The 18,223-nt window shown below is 40.1% G+C and overlaps 1 protein-coding gene across 1 annotated transcript; it reads left to right on the forward strand.

The window, feature by feature from the left end:
* Positions 1 to 9,054: 9,054 nt before the first annotated feature.
* msh6 (mutS homolog 6 (E. coli)) lies at positions 9,055 to 16,999 on the forward strand. The gene is made up of 10 exons (XM_044372049.1): positions 9,055 to 9,412; positions 10,468 to 10,670; positions 10,841 to 11,016; positions 11,234 to 13,808; positions 14,463 to 14,746; positions 14,930 to 15,047; positions 15,136 to 15,225; positions 15,342 to 15,496; positions 16,500 to 16,699; positions 16,815 to 16,999. The coding sequence occupies exons 1-10, from the start codon at positions 9,150 to 9,152 to the stop codon at positions 16,894 to 16,896; spliced, it is 4,146 nt and encodes a 1,381-aa protein (XP_044227984.1). The 5' UTR covers positions 9,055 to 9,149; the 3' UTR covers positions 16,897 to 16,999.
* Positions 17,000 to 18,223: the final 1,224 nt, after the last annotated feature.

Consider the following 18,223-nt stretch of genomic DNA (forward strand, 5'->3'; position numbering starts at 1 on the left):
TGAGTCGAGACATATTGATGTCCTAAAACATATAATGTTGTTAAAAATGACTGTTTGACATAAATAATAAGGGCTTCAGTTATAAATCATCAACCTGTGACTCTAAAGGAGAAAGCAGTCATCAGTGTAAATTTGGACATTTAAATAACCTCCGTAATAACAAGGTCAGTTGCCTCAGTTGCCTTCAATATCCTCATGTTCCATGTTCTTTATATTCATGTCTTAACCTGGGGCAGTCATCTGTTCAGTCACATTAAGGATCACTTTCAATCCAGAAACCTCTTCTCGGATACATGCCTGTTTCATCAATCTATTCAGAATGCATGAAGTCTGTTAAAATAGCCGGCAGTGCTCTTATGCTATCTGAAGAGACCATGAGCATATCTGAATTAAAGGTAGAGTGTGAAAATCAAAAGTCATTGAGCAAACGGGACATTAACATGTAGAGGGGTTGATCAGCCTGAGTGATGAGGCAATTACCTTATAACATCTGCTCTTTCAATTACCATGGGAGGAGAGATAAAAGGAAAAAGGGGTTAATAGATAAGGGAAACTCACCAATTCAGCTAATGAAGTTTAATATGATCTCCTCTTCAGATTAGAATACAGCAGTGTTTATTATTGGAGGATTCTTCAGTGTCAGCTCGCTTAAATGCAATAAACCCTCAGCGAAGTTCACAGCAGATAAAGTTAGACGAATCAAGCTGGAGGTGTGAGGAAAACCTTTCAGCTGTTGTCGCCTCAGTGACTCAGATCACGTGGAGATGTAAACCATATGTCATTTGGTTTTTCATTATCTTCGGTGGAAAAATAGGTCCAGATTCTGCAGAAACCCACTTTCTGTGCACTGAAACAGTGTTTTGAATGCTGTTTTCTAAAAGTGTCATCCAAGTTTACTACACTCTGACTTATAAGGAAACAATAAGAGATGTTGGGGAGATTGAGCTTTGCGTGGCTCACTATATTCATACATCCAAAACATTCAAAAGACCTCACATTTAGCTTTTCTTACAGAATGACAGAGCTGACTTTTGAACTGACAGTAAAAACCAACATCTCATCTCTGGGTGTCTGTGTTCAAAAGTCCTGACAGCGTAATAATATACTTATGCAAATTCCCACAGTCACAGAGATTTCCATTTTGCTTTTTTGTTTACTTCATATCACTTCTGTTTTGGCAGGCTGCCTTCGATACGTCAGCGTGCTGCACAGCAGGTAGAGCTCATTTTGGAAAAAGCAGAGAAAAAAAAAACTTTAGTTTCACTTTAGTTTCAATTTTGTTGTTGCTTTGATCCTGCTGGTCTATTTGGGAGGCAGCTGGAGGTGGGCAGAGACTTTAAAGGAATAGTTCAAATGTTTTTGGAAATACACTTATTCATTTCCTTAGTGAGAGTTAGATGAGCTAAGAGATTTAGAAGAGAGTTAGCTTAGCTTAGCATAAAGAGTGTAAAAACAAAAATTTGTATTTACACTTTCTCATTACATGACTTAGATGTCGTAATTATGACAAGATTTTGCTAAATTGCTTGATGTAATATATAATGTGGTGTCCAGCTACAGAAGATCACAACTATACCTCACCTGGGAAACTGTCCATGGCTTTAAGCTCTGTGTAAAGTAGGAAAATAATTGGATAGGCTGCGTCAAGTGTGAACCAGCCGTGTCCAAAGCTATATATAGTTAACCTGAAGATATAAGAATCCATGTGACTGAATTGGCAAATGTATTCCTATATGGAGTTTCTGTTTGTATCAAAAAGAGATAAGAAATCTATAAGAGATTAAAAATTAACAATACTAGGTGTATAATGAGGGAACATGGATTAGGACTGAAGAGGATTTATGTCAAAATTACCCTCTGTGTATGTGAGTTTCTAAGTCATTTTTGAGACATTTTTAAGACATATTTGTGATGGTAAAATATGCTTGAATCTTAAGTTTTTCTGAATCTGAAAAGTGTATTCTGTTGAATTTTTTATTAGACTGTAAAATGGGAAAGGTTAAATTGTTTTTGAATTGCAAATGAGCACACAGCACAGTGTGCACAACTTTGGTACTTCTCAAGGAGAACAGAAATTATAGAGATGACAGAAAACTAAACTAAACATTCTGTATTTTCTTGTTGCTCCTTTAAGGACAAATTTTGCCTGCTTTATTTGTCTGGATGTTCTAAATAACCTTGTTTGCAAAGACTCAGCAACTAAATGCATCTAAATATAGACAGAGTTGTTCATACTGTACTGTAGGGAAGACAATATACTGTATATTGATATATCTTTCTCAATCCTTTTTCTCTTGCAGTGTCATCAACAAAAATATAAATTTACTCCACTCTATTTCCTTCCGTCTAGAGGAAAAAGATACTGCAGTTCTGCAGTTGATGCTGAATCTGCTGACTGCACTATCACTCCACTATCCGTGACAACCCCCACTTCAGCTACCCGGAGGCAGCTGAATTAATATGTGACTGAATCTTACACACTTACTGTATTTCAATAATGCTCAGTGGTAGAAAAGGGCTGTGGAGGGAAGGCAACAACCACTGAACGGATAGCTGCGAGGAGACTAACTGGCAAGAGGCATTAGTCATTTGCATTAGGACTTTAATTGGTCTCCATGAAGAAATGAAAGTAAAAAATGAAAACCTGTGATCATAAAATCTGTCTTATGTTGAGCTAAAGTAAGACGAGCAACAAAGAGAGAAGCTACGTTTATCTGGTCACCCTATTAAGCAGCAGAGCTGAGGGGGAAAAGATGAGAGGAAGGAACGAAGGAAGAGAGGGCTGAGCTTCTATTTCATGTTGTTTCTCTATACAGTCCCAACAGTGCTTAGGGAATCACTCTCTACATGAGCCTGATGTGCACCCCTCATTATGCTCAGAGGAGTCCCAAAGATGTTGCTGTCTAACGGCGCTGCTTCAGGAGCAGTTGAAGAGGAAGAAAGACACCCAAGAGCAACAAAACGGGAAAAAAAATACATCAGGTAAGGTGATGGTGGTTAACCCCATCAAAGGAAATGGGAGTAAGAACAAGAGAGTTGCAAAGAGAATCTTTGTTCTCTCATCAGTTTTATTGCTTTTGCTTTGCTCCCCAAAGGCATGCCTATAAATATGGGTGTTAAATTCTTGTATACTTTTAATAAAACTTCTTGGAGATATTTGTTTTTTTTTCTTATCAGTTCATCCCAACCTCCCCTACACTGCTGTTATTGCTGAAATATAATTTAGTTATCCACAGAATCCCACTCCAACACTGTCAGGTGCTATTGTTTTGACAGATATCCACATCCTAACTCACACCAAAGCCTTAATGAACCAGTGCAAGCTGAGCTCTGCCACTCAGTTCCTGGCAGTGTCTTTAATAAGAATACATACTGTGTTTTTACATTTCAAGTGGTATACTGCTTATAACTTCTGCTAACGATATTGTAATGAATATTTCCCACTGTCAACGTTTCTCTGACTCTGAAAATAGCCATGAAGGATGAAGGCAATCTGCAGTAAAAAGCATCTTCCTGTGAAGCTGCACTACATAGTTTTGCAATTTGGTTTCCCAAATAGATGGAAGGAAAATAAAAAATTGATGTTCTCCAACATCCAGACATCATACTACACGACATAAACATTCTTCTTGATGCCTGGTAAGGACAGAGACAAAAAAAATATTTCAAAGGCAGGTTTATCTTGCACAGTCCAGCTTGCTTGCTCCTGTTTTGGGGGGAAAAAATCTGCTCACAAGGTTCAATATATCACTATTCATGCGCTAAAAGATTTCCCACAAGTGACCATGCTGCACAACTTTTATCCTGCACCATTTCAGTGTGTATGGGATGGAGAGATCTTCTCTTTTGTAGCACCAATCCATGATTTAAGAAGATGTGGTGGATGTATTTTTAACACATAAATCTTGTCTAGTGCAGCTTTAAGACCAAGTGATGGTCACATCATTTTATAATGTTATCCAATATTATCCAAGGCTGCACTTTAAACTGTTTGTTTATTTCATAAAGCATTTGACACAGCTGAAACAAGCATATGATTGTGAAAAAGGGGTATTTTAGAAAGATTTCTGTGCTTGGAATATAAATACTTCATGGGTCTGGTGCATATCGCTCGCTGGCTTGCAGCCATATTTCTCTGAGGGCTGTGTACTAAAAAGTTTGAGAGGTGAGGCAACACTTGACATTATAAAACACAGTTCAATATTAACTACAGAAACTCACCATGTCAACCCTGGCTGCACTGACACTGTTGCATCAGCCTCATTAGTGTGCCTGCTAGAGGAGAAAATTTCAGTATCCAGTGACAAAGAGGCATAGATGAAGCTGATTGTTTCCAAAAGACATTTTTTGTCAGTTTTTGTTACATCTTTTAGTTGTGTTGATGCATTTTTATCTTTCTTTTGTCAACAGTAAAATGTTGTAAATTTTGTTAGCTTTTTTTATTTCCCATTCCATTTTTGTCTCCTCTTTGTAACTCAGCAATATTATGAAAATTCTTTGTTTGCTAATTTTGTCTCATTAACGGTGCTGCAGGGGGAAAAAAAACAATTTGTTGATGAATAGATTTTGTCATATATTTGGTTAACAAAATTAATAAGCCACATTATTGCTAACTCACATACATACTGTTAACATTCTGACTCTTCACATTATCCCCTCATAATTAGTCTCTACACATACTCAAATTTCTGAACCACAAATCAATTTTTTATTCATAAATACCTCATTAGCCATTAGTAAATTGGTGATTAATCCTTAATGAAGCTTTCAGAAAGCAGAGAGAGTGTATTCTAAAACAGGAAAACTTAATATCCATCATGATTTCAATGAATGTTAGTGAATATTGATAATGCAACAACATTTTTGAAAGGTCACTTTGGCAAAAGTCATAAAATTTCAGGCTGGTGTTGAAGGTGTTTTCACTGCTCTCAAATGTAAACATGAGTCAAATTTAACTTGAACAGTGTGTAAGGGTTTTGTTCTTGTTCTTCCTCCTTTCATCCACATAGGGAATGATGAACTAAAAGTCAGTGCCCTGAGGACCAGCTAATTTCCCTCAAACACAGCTCTCTCTTTGAGATGCCCCTTTGAGACTACTGTCTATTTATCCGTTCTGCTGCCAATACTGCTCATACCTGTGGGACCACACAACCACTCTGAACCCCAAAACAACAACCAAACAACACACCCAATACACTCTGCCAACAAACTAACAAAACCCTAGAGACCACCACACCACCTCAGCAACCGCTATTTCCTAAACTTTAGCTATAACTCTATAAATATCAGCAGTTACTTAACAGATCATTAGCAGACAGAAATTAAGTTTCACTCAGGCAGAAAAACACATAAAAAATAAGTCTCTTTCACTAAAGGCATTTTTACAAGTCATAGTAGGAAAAGCACAGGTATAAATGATAAAATTAATGAGGGCTGAATTCTATCTGCTATCTATCTGCTTCAGTTTCAGGGTCCTGTTATTATGCATGCTGGCTCGCTATCACACTGTCATGGCTTACTAGGTGACTTGAATTGAAGAGAGCCATTGTTGATGTTATTAGTAACAAGTGCTGTTCAAAATATTCTGTTAAAAAGGACTGTTTGCTGCTTTTTACTTATCAGGTTTTCAGCTGCCTGCTTCGTCGAGAGCTGATGAAAGTTACTAAGGAAAGAGATGATGAATTTCCATGTTTTCCAGAGTGTAAAAGCTGTTGAATTATCCATGTTCTTCAAACAAAACTACACTCCGTACATTGTATGTGATATACAGTATCCATATTTGTCTGTCTCACACGCCCACTATCTAGATCCTTATGATGACATGATAGGCTAGTTCATGTTTACTCATTGTTTAGTGATGGTAAATCTACTCTTCCTGAATTGAAACAGCTCTCCAAAGCAACTGCTGTGTAAGGCTTCATAATGCCGTCTTAATTAGATGCTTTCTGTCACCCACACACCATATGCCAAAATGAGACATGTGGGTGGATATTTGGTTGTTTTGAAAATGTAAGGGCACGCTTCTCCGGTGTGTATAGCACAATTTACTTACACTAAACTTAGACGGTAACATGAATGCATATAATAAGGCATTTAAAGTTTTTGTACATCACAATTAGGAACAGTGTTTCCACTTTGACTGTAGTAATTACACAAAAGATTTCTGTTGAATCAATGCTGCTGTACACACACAACACTGACTCATGCTTTACTGCTTGCATACTGATCCTGTTGTTGAAGATGTGCAACAATAGGGCATGTTAAACTATTACATGTGTTATCATATATTTTTGTAAATCATTAACACTATGGTAAAAGTGAAGAAAACAGGGAAACAATGGTTTAGTACCAACTGGAATATTTGTATTGCTATTCCAGAGTACTTGCATATTTTTCAAGATGTTGGCTACTGTCTGTGAAGCTTCCGGTGTTCTGCTGCACTCTGCTGGAGGTAAATGACTAGCACGGATCATAGAGCCACTTCATAATGCTCCATAAACGAACTAACGGTCTAACAATTATAACATTAATCTGCACTCATGAAGAAAACACTATATTCAAGTGAAATTTATCTGCAACAATAAATTTGCTCCCAATCCACAGTTACATGTAAGCACCAATTCATGAAATGTATTGTTTTATTTTAAAATATATATTTTTCTTTTATGGACATGTTCTTGGTACAACCCCTTCATGAGCTGTTTTAGATTTACTATATATTTTTGAAGATGTTGGCTCCCATATATATATGCTGCATGGCTCTGCCAATGACCACTCACAGGCCTCATAAAGTGAAGCATGAAGGGATGGGTTTTCAAAACAGCAGAATTTTCTCTGCCAAAAAAATAAAGTAGGGTTGAAACCTTTTAATAATAAATTGTACTACTCATTCATTATTTATTCTTTCTACTGCCATGCACTCGCATTGTCTCCTTGTGCAGTTACCAGACAAGCAAAATGTATTATACTAACAGCTTGACCAGCATAAAGCCACTTAATGTTTGTTTGTCCATCTATTTCTGTCTCCACTTGTCATAAAATGATATCTCATTTTTGTTCATATTCCTGTGTGTTTATTTTGGCACTGCAGGTAACCTTGAGAGCTTCTGAAAATCAGGGTCAAATCATAACAATATACTGAACTCTGATTCAAGGATTACTGTATAATATTCAGAGAAAAAAGGAAAATGCAGACAGATGCGACTTATTCCCATCTTTTTTCTCTGATATAAGGAACCAGAAGTCTTTCTGAGAGGACTGTGTGTTCATTACCTCACAAATACAACAAGACAATGGTGGAAAGTAACTAAGTACATTTACTAAAGCAGAAAAATGGTTTCATTTCAATAAATGTTCAATAATTCACCATCAATCAAAGATTACAGAGAAAACAGATTTGTGTGTCAGACCTTTGTTTTTTCTTCTTTTCTCTCCCATTAATCATCTCGCGACCCCTTAGATTTATCAGGTGACCCTTTTGTCCCAGGGGTTGGAGGGGCTCGACCCCTAGGTTGGGAACTAAACTGTATCTAAAGTAGTTGAAACTAGCTCCACTTCCAGCAGCTACAACAGTAGCATGCTGCTTATCCACTGATGCTTCAGTATTAATAATCTAATGATGTCATATTTTATAATATATCAGTCAGAGGGACCAAACCACTACTTTTACTGTAATACTTTATATACATTTTGCTGCTAATGTACTTTTACTTACATAGAGGATCTGAATACTTCTTCCACCACTGCAACAAAGTCCAATATGTTGAGAAAGAAAGCATTCTTGACCATGGAAACAGCTGTTGACAAAAATGAAAGCATGACAAATGGTCAAGACTGAACTTTCAGTCTTAACTTTTAAGCCAAAATAGACACAAAGTCCTTAATGGGTTTAGAAAACAATGGAAATGTCTACATTTCAATGACAACTGGGAAAACTTCTTCTGCTGGGGAAGATTGTGTGATATGTTTCAAAGCTGCAATGTTTGTTCATTTTAAAAGTTCTTTATACCTCTGAGCAACAAGGGAAAGTATTTATAGATTTGTAAATCACTAATAATCACTTTACCATAGATGGTTTGTACACACTGCAGGTAAAATTTGGATTTTTGTATAGAAACAAATCATGTTTCTCTTCTGTTAGTCAAAAGACCATTGCACAATCTACAATTCTGCCTGTGCTTGATTGCGATATTGTACATGAGCATGCTTCTCCTTCCACTTTAAAGCCTCTTGACTCTGTGTTTATTTATAAGGCCCTACTGCAAAAACTGCCTAATTGCATCTGCTCTCTGCTCATATTTAAATACAGTATTTACAATGTCAGATCACAGGGAATTTTAACAAGAGCTGTAACTCTTATTCACACTTAACTTGGAAAAAGTGGGTTCAAATACTATGCTGCATACAAATGGAATGAGCTGCAAAAAATGTGAAGTTACACCCTCCAATTTCACTTAAACAATTTAAAAGTCTGTACTTATCTATCTATGTATTTGCAATCCCACTTGTAATTTGCTTTTCTTAACATGAAAATAATATCTAACATGCGTCTGTAAATTATCAGTGCATCTGTCTATGCTTAAAGTGTACAAGTTCATTCTTGTACACGGGTCTCTCTCTGTTGTATGCATGTACTCTCTGTTCTCTGTAATAAAGCTAAGATGGAAACAGGAAGGGTCGTGTCTAGCATGTCTAGAAGGTAACCCTAGAGCTGCGAAACATCTCGCGAGAGCGATCATTTTAGCTCAAACCATGATCCTGCTCTAACCCTAATCAAGTGTTGATAACCCTAATGAGACCTTAACACACAACGTTGTCATATCATAAAACACAGTTGTCTTCTACGAGACAAACAACGCGCACAATAAAGGAACAACGTGCACAAATCTCACGAGAGTTTTGCAAATCTAGGGTTACCATCTAGACACGACCAAATCACTTTTGCATTGCGCCAAAAACAGGGCCCATGTGACTTCCGTGGTTTAGTGTACTGGCTTGTCATTGGCGGAAGCTCCGTGTCCACGCCCACTACACCCAATGAGTCTATTTCCCGCGAACAGAGCGCCGTGACGCTGTCTAGCTGGGTGCTAGGTGACGCAGGGTGCTGTAGTTAGGATTATCACAAAATAGTTTCCCTAAAACCCGGACACATGGCGAAGCAAAGCTCTCTTTTCAATTTTTTCACCAAGTCTCCGCCGCCGGTCTCCAAGCCGAAGCCCAGTCCTTCTCCCGTCGAGGCAGACCTGCCTTCCTCAGTTGAGAAGTCCAACTCCTCTCCGAAAGAGCAAGCTAAGCAGGCAGCACAGCAGCAACCGACCAAGACCAACAGAGTCAAGCCGAAAAGTAACTCCAAGCCTGCCAAAGGGGGATTCAACAAACTATTCGGCGACAAGACACCAAAAACCAAAGAAAGGTGAGTTAACGGTGATATTCCTGTTGGGAGCGGTGTAATTGCTGCAGCCACGTTTTGCACTGTTGACGTTTCCTCCTATTAGCAACGCCTGCAAGGCCCGAAAAAAAACTTAGCTTTAGCTTGTCTGTCAGTTAGAAATGGATTAAGCTAAATAAAAAGCAATTCAGTCCTCGAATCAATTTGGTCCATTGGGAAAAGCTGCATGTAGACGAGTCAGTCGACTTTGAAAACCTATTATGTTCTCCTTGCTAACCACAACAACTCCTCTCTAATGTAACAACGGGGATATAGTAAGATATTAAATGTGAAATCTACTAACGATCGTCACTTGTCAATGTTCACTATCTTTGATTTGCTGCACATAAGCTGGTGTGGTGGTGATTGTGATATTTACTCAGTGAACTCATCATGGCAACACTCCCCTCCCCATTACAATGTGTGTAGTTTTAGTCTTCGTCCACTAGACGGCTTGCATCATGTGATGCTGTGTCGTGAGCCCCAACAAAACTAAAATCAGGGAAAATAGTTGAGAAATTGGACGAGGTAAATTTACCAAATGTCGTAATGAAATTTGATTCAGTGTAGTTGGATAGCATTAGCAACATTTAACATACCAGATTATGACACTGAAAAAATATTGAAAGTAACGTTGAGTAATACCTATTAACAAAACATTAAATAAAACTGCATGTAATAAAAAAGGAATTGGACCTGTTGTGCTTTGTAATTTATATCAAGTTTATAAGAGAAAGTAGTTGGTAAACTTTACAGTGGACTGCAGGATTATGTCAGTTTGACAGCACAATGTCATCTCTCTTGCAAGCAAAGATCTTAATGGCTGGAACCCAGGTCATGATAACTCAAGTATGATTTTAGGGGATACCAATAAAGCGAGTTGTTAAAAATATACAATGAACTGTCCTCGTGGCCTACTGATTAAGACTCAAGATGTTCCTGGTTCAATTCTGGCCAGGGATCATTGTTGCATGTCATACCCCTCTCTGTTTTCTGTCTGCACCTCAACATAAAGTTGACTTTTTCTTTCCTTTCCCCAGCTCCACATGCTCCTTCAATGCTGGTGCCCTTGTGTGGGCAAAACTGGAGGGGCACCCTTGGTGGCCATGTATGGTGGTACCCCAACCTCTGACTGGACAGCAAATGAGAGGCCGTGGTCGGGACCAACGCATACATGTCCATTTCTTCGATGAACCCCCTACTAGGGGATGGGTCAGCACCAAATATGTCAGAGAGTACCAAGGTTAGCTACTGCTACAAATAATAATAATTATCAATATTGTATTATAAATTCCAAGAATGATTGATGTTGTTGTTGTTGTTGTTATTATTATTATGTGCTTTATCTTCCCAGTCATCTAAATGATAGATTTTGTCATCGTTGAATGATGACTTATCTCATTTGTGTTGCAGGCTCTGACAGTAGTGATGCTAAGACTGGAGGGGTGTTTTTCTGTGGCAAACCTGTAATCCGTCGTGCAATGGAGCTCGCTGACGGTGTCATGTTTGACAGCCCCGAAAAAAGACTGAAGATGTCTGTCTGCGAGGATCCATCTGATGAGGAAGAGGATGATGATGAAGAAATGGAGGTGACACTGTGATTATGTTTCATTAATATGTTGACTAATATAATAATAATAATTAATTAATAATAATAATATGTTGACATAAAAGTCGACATTTTCTAGAATAAGTTATTTTTATGCTTTTTTTCATCAGTGTTTATAGTAAGACAGTGTTTTTGTTACCTAATCGGATCAGGAATGCAAGTTACATGTTCTTATTACCAATCCTTATTTGTTTCAGCTTGACAATTCAACAATGACTGATGAAGAGGTCAGTGATGAGGATGAACAGAAAAATGTAGATGTGAAGTCATCTAAAGCCAGTCGACGTTCATCCCGTGCTTCAACAGAAAAGGGAAATAAGGCCAAGCGCCGTCGTATAATTGTAGCCTCAGACAGTGATGGGTCAGATGAGGAATTCAAACCAGAACATGCCGCAAGCAGCAGTGAGGATGAAGAGGAGGAAGCAACGGTGAACAGTGAAGAGGAGGATGAGGAGAGCACACAAGAGTCAGAAGTAGAGAGCCCCGTTAAGCCTGTAAAGCGCAAACGTCCTGCAGAAAAGCCTGCTAACAAAAAAGAAAAGATATCCATAACCCCGCCCAGTGCACCCAAACGAGCTCCAGCAGCTATCGCAGTCGACACAAAGCATCGATTGTCAGCTTTCTCTGCTCCTGACAGCTTTGAGAGCCAAGCAAATGGCTCAGGCACCAGTGGAAGCGCCACAGTTTGGGACCATGAGAAGCTGGAGTGGTTGCAGGATGGCAGGAGAAAAGACAGCCGAAGGCGGCGACAGACAGAGGATGACTACGATCCTACCACCCTGTATGTGCCGGAAGACTTTCTGAACAGAAACACTCCTGGTATGCGTCGCTGGTGGCAGCTCAAATCTGACATGTTTGACACAGTCATTTTCTATAAGGTGGGGAAGTTCTATGAGCTCTACCACATGGATGCTGTGATTGGAGTCAACGAGATGGGACTAACTTTCATGAAGGGAAGCTGGGCGCACTCAGGCTTCCCAGAGATCGGCTTTGGACGTTTCTCAGATGTACTGGTCCAAAAAGGCTACAAGGTGGCTCGTGTAGAGCAGACGGAGACCCCAGACATGATGGAAGCACGCTGTAAGACCATGCTTAAGCCCACCAAGTTTGACCGCGTGGTGAGAAGAGAGGTGTGCCGGATTATCACACGAGGCACCCAAACCTACAGTGTGTTGGACGGTGCTCCTTCAGAGAGTCAGAGCAAGTTCCTGCTGAGTTTAAAGGAAAAGGCTGAAGAGGAGAGCTCCGGCTGTTGCCGGACCTACGGAGTGAGCTTTGTAGATACTTCTGTGGGTTATTTCCATGTAGGTCAGTTCACAGACGACCGTCACTGCTCACGTCTGCGCACCCTGATAGCACACTTTGCCCCTGCCGAGGTCCTCTTTGAAAGGGGAAACCCATCTGTTGAAACACGCAAAATACTCAAGGCCTCTCTGTCCTCTGCTCTGCAGGAAGGACTCAATGCTGGGACTCAGTTCTGGGATGCTCAAAAAACCCTTAAAACCCTCTCGGAAGAAGATTACTTTAGTGAGACTGCTGACAAGGATCAGGGGACAGGGAACAGCTTTCTTCCTCCTCTTCTCAAAAAGATGACCTCTGAGAGTGATTCACTGTGCCTTACCCCAAAGGAGGGCTACGAGCTGGCACTGTCCGCACTGGGTGGATGCATTTTCTACCTGAAGAAGTGTCTGGTGGACAAGGAGCTGCTCTCCATGGCCAACTTTGAAGAATATGTCCCTGTTGATGTCGAGATGGAGAAAGCTGCCGGCCCTGCCAGCTTTTTTGCTCAGACTCGTCAGCGCATGGTCTTGGATGGAGTGACTCTGGCAAACCTAGAAATATTTCAGAATGGCTCAGGAGGAACAGAGGGGACACTGTTGGAGCGTTTGGACACCTGCTCTACCCCGTTTGGCAAGAGGCTGCTGAAGCAGTGGCTCTGCGCTCCTCTCTGTAACCCTTCATCCATCAGGGACAGACTGGATGCAGTGGACGACCTGATGGGAGCTCAGGCCCAGGCAAGTGAGGTTTCAGACCTGCTGAAGAAGCTCCCAGATTTGGAGCGTCTCCTGAGTAAAATCCACAGCATCGGCACTCCTCTGAAGAGCGAGGACCACCCAGACAGCAGAGCGGTTCTCTACGAGGAGGTCACCTACAGCAAACGCAAGATAGCAGACTTCCTTTCCACGCTCGAAGGTTTCAAGACAATGCAGGAGATCATCTCTGTCCTTTCTCCAGTTTCGGCCCAATTTCAGTCTAGATTACTTTCCCAAGTGGTCAGTCAGAAGAGCGAAAAAGACGGCCTCTTTCCAGACCTCTCTTCCGAACTCCAGCGCTGGGAGACAGCCTTCGACCACCAGAAAGCTCGCACTACTGGTGTCATAACCCCTAAGGCTGGCTTCGACCCAGAGTATGACCAGGCTCTAACCGGGATCAAGAACTGTGAGCGAGAGCTGCAGGATTACCTGGACAGACAGAAAAAGAGACTTGGCTGTAAAAGCATGGCCTACTGGGGAACCGGGCGGAACCGCTTTCAGATGGAGGTGCCCGACAGCGTCTCGGAGAGGAACATCCCCGAAGAGTACGAGGTGAAGTCGACGAAGAAAGGCTGGAAGCGTTATGTGACGAAGGAGACTGAGCGACTGTTCTCAGAGTTGCAAGGATTTGAGGAGAAGAGAGACGCTGCCCTGAAAGACTGCATGAGGAGACTCTTCTACAACTTTGACAAGAACTACAGAGACTGGAAGACGGGTGTGGAGTGCATGGCGGTGCTTGGTAATTACATTGTTTTTATTCTCGTTAATCAACATTATTTTTCACAACACCCATCACTCATTTTGTCAAGTGATACTTTTAATTACTGCAGCACAAAAAGCACAGTGTTGTTTGTCTTGCCTCATAGGGGAGGATTTCCTTCTGGAAAAAAACTCGTGAAAATGAGTTAGCGCTGCAGGTGTCTGCTCTGAATACATTTCCTGCAGGTGTTGCAGATACATTTCCATAAAGCATATTTAAGATGATATGCACCAGCTTGAGTGCTTGTTATAATATTACTCTCACTAAGTACCTATCACGTTTAAAACACATCTAAGTAGTTTGTTTTTCCACTGTTGTGAAAATTGTTGTGCATTTCTTTGCTCCTTACAGAGATAATTGTATAGTTTGTCTACTGCTGCAGTTAGATAATGTGATTTTCTAGCACTGGGCCATCCTTCTGCCACAGGTCATGTTTGGTTTCATTTACAACAGAGTTGACCTGCAAAATCTAACCAAGTAATACAGCTTTCAAGTTATTTATTGAATTTATTGAAGAAAAGCAGGAATCAAATGATATATTTTGTCATTTTTGTAACCCTTAAGTGAATTGGATTGATACAGTGTCTAATTACTCTTAACTTTCATTCCTAATGAGTCATCGTCTGTTTTCAGATGTGCTGTTGGCCTTGTCACGCTACAGTCAGGGAGGAGATGGATCGATGACCAGACCGCAGGTGGTGCTCCCTGAACACGATGAGCAGTTGGCTCCCTTCCTTGACCTCACTGGTTCCCGCCACCCATGTGTCACAAAGACCTTTTTTGGTGATGACTTCATCCCAAATAACATCTACATCGGCTGCGCTGGTAGCAGTGAGAATGATGAGGAAGAAGGGCAGGCCTCGTGCGTCCTCGTCACAGGGCCGAACATGGGCGGAAAGTCTACTCTCATGAGACAGGTGGGTTATTTATGGATGTATGCTGATAAATAAATGTTTAGTGTTTTGAACATTAATATAAAAATGCGGAAACTCATAGAAATATGTAAAGGGGTGGAAATAATTTGAATACCACGCCCAGGTGCAGGGCTGTTATAGCTGTCCCCCCTTGATATTGAGATACTGTGCTCTTGTTTGGTGCAGTGTGGACTTGTGATCATCCTCGCTCAGCTGGGCTGCTATGTTCCTGCCGAGAGGCTGCGCTTCACACCGGTTGACAGAGTCTTCACTCGGCTGGGAGCCTCGGATCGTATTATGGCTGGTAAAATGACAAATTCCTGTAACAGAAGCAATGTCCCAAGCTTCCTCTCTGTGGGCTAAACCTGTATCATGTATTACGTCTACTGTAGGAGAGAGTACCTTCTTCGTTGAGCTGAGTGAGACTGCCAGCATCCTGCACCATGCCACTAAACACTCGCTTGTGCTCCTGGATGAATTAGGCAAGTTTTTGTGAATTTTAAAATTATGGTTTATTCATAGCGACAGTATACATCAACACTGTTTGGCTCTTCACTTGTTTTTGGGGTGTAACCATTGAGCTGTGAACTGTTTGCAGGAAGGGGCACAGCCACATATGATGGCACAGCGATTGCCAGCGCTGTTGTGAAGGAGCTTGCTGAGAAAATCTGCTGTCGCACCCTCTTCTCTACACATTACCACTCCCTGGTGGAGGATTACGCCAACAACCCTGCTGTGCGGTTGGGCCACATGGTGAGTACCTCAGGGCAAAACATGCTAAATATGGCACTGCACAAGCAAACAGTAGCAGCCACATTATTTGTTAAATGCTGAGACTGGAATTATCATCTAGAGAAATTTTAATTCCTGTCATCATGTTACACGTCTTATGTAGTCAGGTCCAATTTCTGTGTGGACAGCTTTTTTTTTTTTTTTTTTTTTTTTCAGGAATACCTTTGCTACAGGAAACATTTCTTTCTTTCTTATTTGTTCCTGTAAAGTAATTATGTAAAAGTTGGTTTTTTTTGTCTCAATCAATAGAACAGAAACTATCTCTTATTGTGTTTGATCTCATAGATCCCACAATGTTGTGTGGCAACTAAGTGATAGTTAGGGCAAAACCCAAACTATATCAAACCATTTCAGTCAAAAGTAAAAAAATAAAGCTGTACTGGGGAAAAAAGAAAAAAAGCTAATTTAGGTTGTCCATGACCTGAGAGCTTGGACTTCATCAAAGTGCTGAAACATGTCCAATGCTGCATCAAATTTGTGTTAGGAAGAGGGGACAAGGACAAACGACAGAGATCAGACTTGTGAGCTGCTGGAAACCAGTCAAATCCGTGTGTGTGCCCAAACATATTTTACCAGTAAAGCTGGTTGCTGAATAATAAAAAGGAATGAATTTAGTAGTTTAACACTTCTACACCAAACACAGCTGCTAGCCAGCTGCTAACACTCTGGGTGCTTCTCCAACAAAAACAACACGAGTATCTATTACTGCAGTAATGTGGTGCAAATAATTAGAGGGAATTAATTTTGTGTGTCACATATTATGTCGATGAACAACTATCTAATTGTGAATTATTCATTTCTGTTCTCAAATTAATAATCTGACCCTTGTTCTTGGTGGGCTGTGTAGTTTTACTCTGTTGCTCTCATATATTTGGATGTTCAGTTTGTCCGAGGTGCTGCACATTTGCACCGTGTGTAACATTGTTATCTTGAGAAGTACAATGCCATGTTTTGTCACTTTTAGGCATGCATGGTGGAGAATGAATGTGAAGATCCAAGTCAAGAGACCATCACATTCCTCTACAAGTTCATCACCGGGGCTTGTCCAAAGAGTTATGGCTTCAACGCTGCTCGGCTCGCCAGCCTACCAGAGGCTGTCATCCAATCAGGACACAGAAAGGCCAGAGAGTTTGAGAAGAGCACCATCAGCCTCAGACTCTTCAAGTATGTATTAATATTCTAGTTGAACTAATATGGTGGTTTTGTACCTCATTGTACTGCAGTGGAATCCAAAACAAGGAACTTGATTATAATCTTCTACCTCTCTCTACCCTCACAGGAAGCTCTGCCAGTTTGCTGAAGACACTTCACTGGGGAACACACACTTTGCATCACTCGTTCAGATGATCAACACCCTGTAGTTTGTGCTTATGCTTCGTTCTTGCTGATTCTGTTTTTCTGTTATCTCAGCGCTAGAAAAAACACTACTGTAATGATCTAATAAAGTTTATTTTTAAAAAATGACAATGTTTCATCTAGGAAATTAAACCCTTTTAATTCACGCTAGCGCCTACATAACGGTTATTGAATACTTCACAATATATTAAGTCTAGATGTTATGATACATGCATACATTTCAGTCTGTATGAGAACCCACAATCACCAGTACACATGAATGGGGAGGGGAAGTAGGGGGGAGGGCAATGAAACCATATAGCGCTGTATATAGATACTTGTCTCAGCTTCAGTAGAGTAAAAGCCTTTTAAATTCTCCAGCAACATTGGCAAACAAGGAAAAAAAAAAACATCTAAATTAGCTTTGCTTTCACAAGACTCGTCTCTTTCATCTCTGGGGCTTGACGAAAGTGGAGATGAAAAATGAAGTTTAAAAAATTGTTTCTTAACGGGTCAAGAAGCAGCACTTATTGGAGTTTAGAACCAGAGGGAGAGGAAAAAAGATAACTACAATGATTTTAATACAAGGCAAGATGGATATAAATTTTATAATATACAAAACCAATAAATCACATGAGGTACAACCATCTAAATGTCATTAGATAAGTTCCTAACAGATCCATTGTAATACTTTGACCAGAAATGTGTTTATTTGGTAAATAAGTAAACAGGAGGCTCTATCTTCATTAGAATAACAAACAAACTACATCCCTAAACTGTTACAACTGAAAGCCTTGAGTATACATGATTGATTCTGCCCCAAATCTTTCTCATAAGAGCATCCTGTGAAGTGGAGTCTTCTTTTATGGGCCCAATACAAACAGAAATATGCATAGATTATGTACAAAAACAGATTGAAATATCACAACTATTCAGTTCCCTTACAAAGATGTGCATTTATGATTCGGTCCCAAACAGAAAAAGTCATACGAGCCTTGTGAAAGCACATTTCAGCATCTGTTTCTCTGTATTGCAAATGTAAAAATGAGTCAACATTGCTGGAGAAAATGTGTAGTGTTTTCCTCTCTTTTCTCTGATCTCTTTCACAGAAAGAAGTTAGATACTGCGACATGAGTATAATTACAGCAATTCTAGGGTATAATAACCAAAAAAATTAACACATTTAATAAAATAAAGACATTCAAGTACAGTAAGATTTTTGCATGAAAATACAAAACTACACAAAAAAGCATTAAAATCAAATCTCAACAGTTGTCTTGAAAGGGGGGGGAGAAAAAAAGCTGAAGTGCTAGGTCATTTTTCTCGTACGCATCATACGAGCACGTCGGTTGC

The sequence above is a fragment of the Thunnus albacares genome, chromosome 14 (genome assembly GCF_914725855.1).
Source record: "Thunnus albacares chromosome 14, fThuAlb1.1, whole genome shotgun sequence".
In the NCBI taxonomy this organism is placed as follows: domain Eukaryota; kingdom Metazoa; phylum Chordata; class Actinopteri; order Scombriformes; family Scombridae; genus Thunnus; species Thunnus albacares.

What these genes read in the sequence shown, in the direction of transcription:
- msh6 (XM_044372049.1), top strand. Translation starts at nt 9,150, where the DNA reads ATGGCGAAGCAAAGCTCTCTTTTCAATTTTTTCACCAAGTCTCCGCCG. An exon ending in ATATGTCAGAGAGTACCAAG is followed by an intron (nt 10,671 to 10,840) that starts GTTAGCTACTGC and finishes TTTGTGTTGCAG; the next exon opens with GCTCTGACAGTAGTGATGCT. An exon ending in ATGATGATGAAGAAATGGAG is followed by an intron (nt 11,017 to 11,233) that starts GTGACACTGTGA and finishes TATTTGTTTCAG; the next exon opens with CTTGACAATTCAACAATGAC.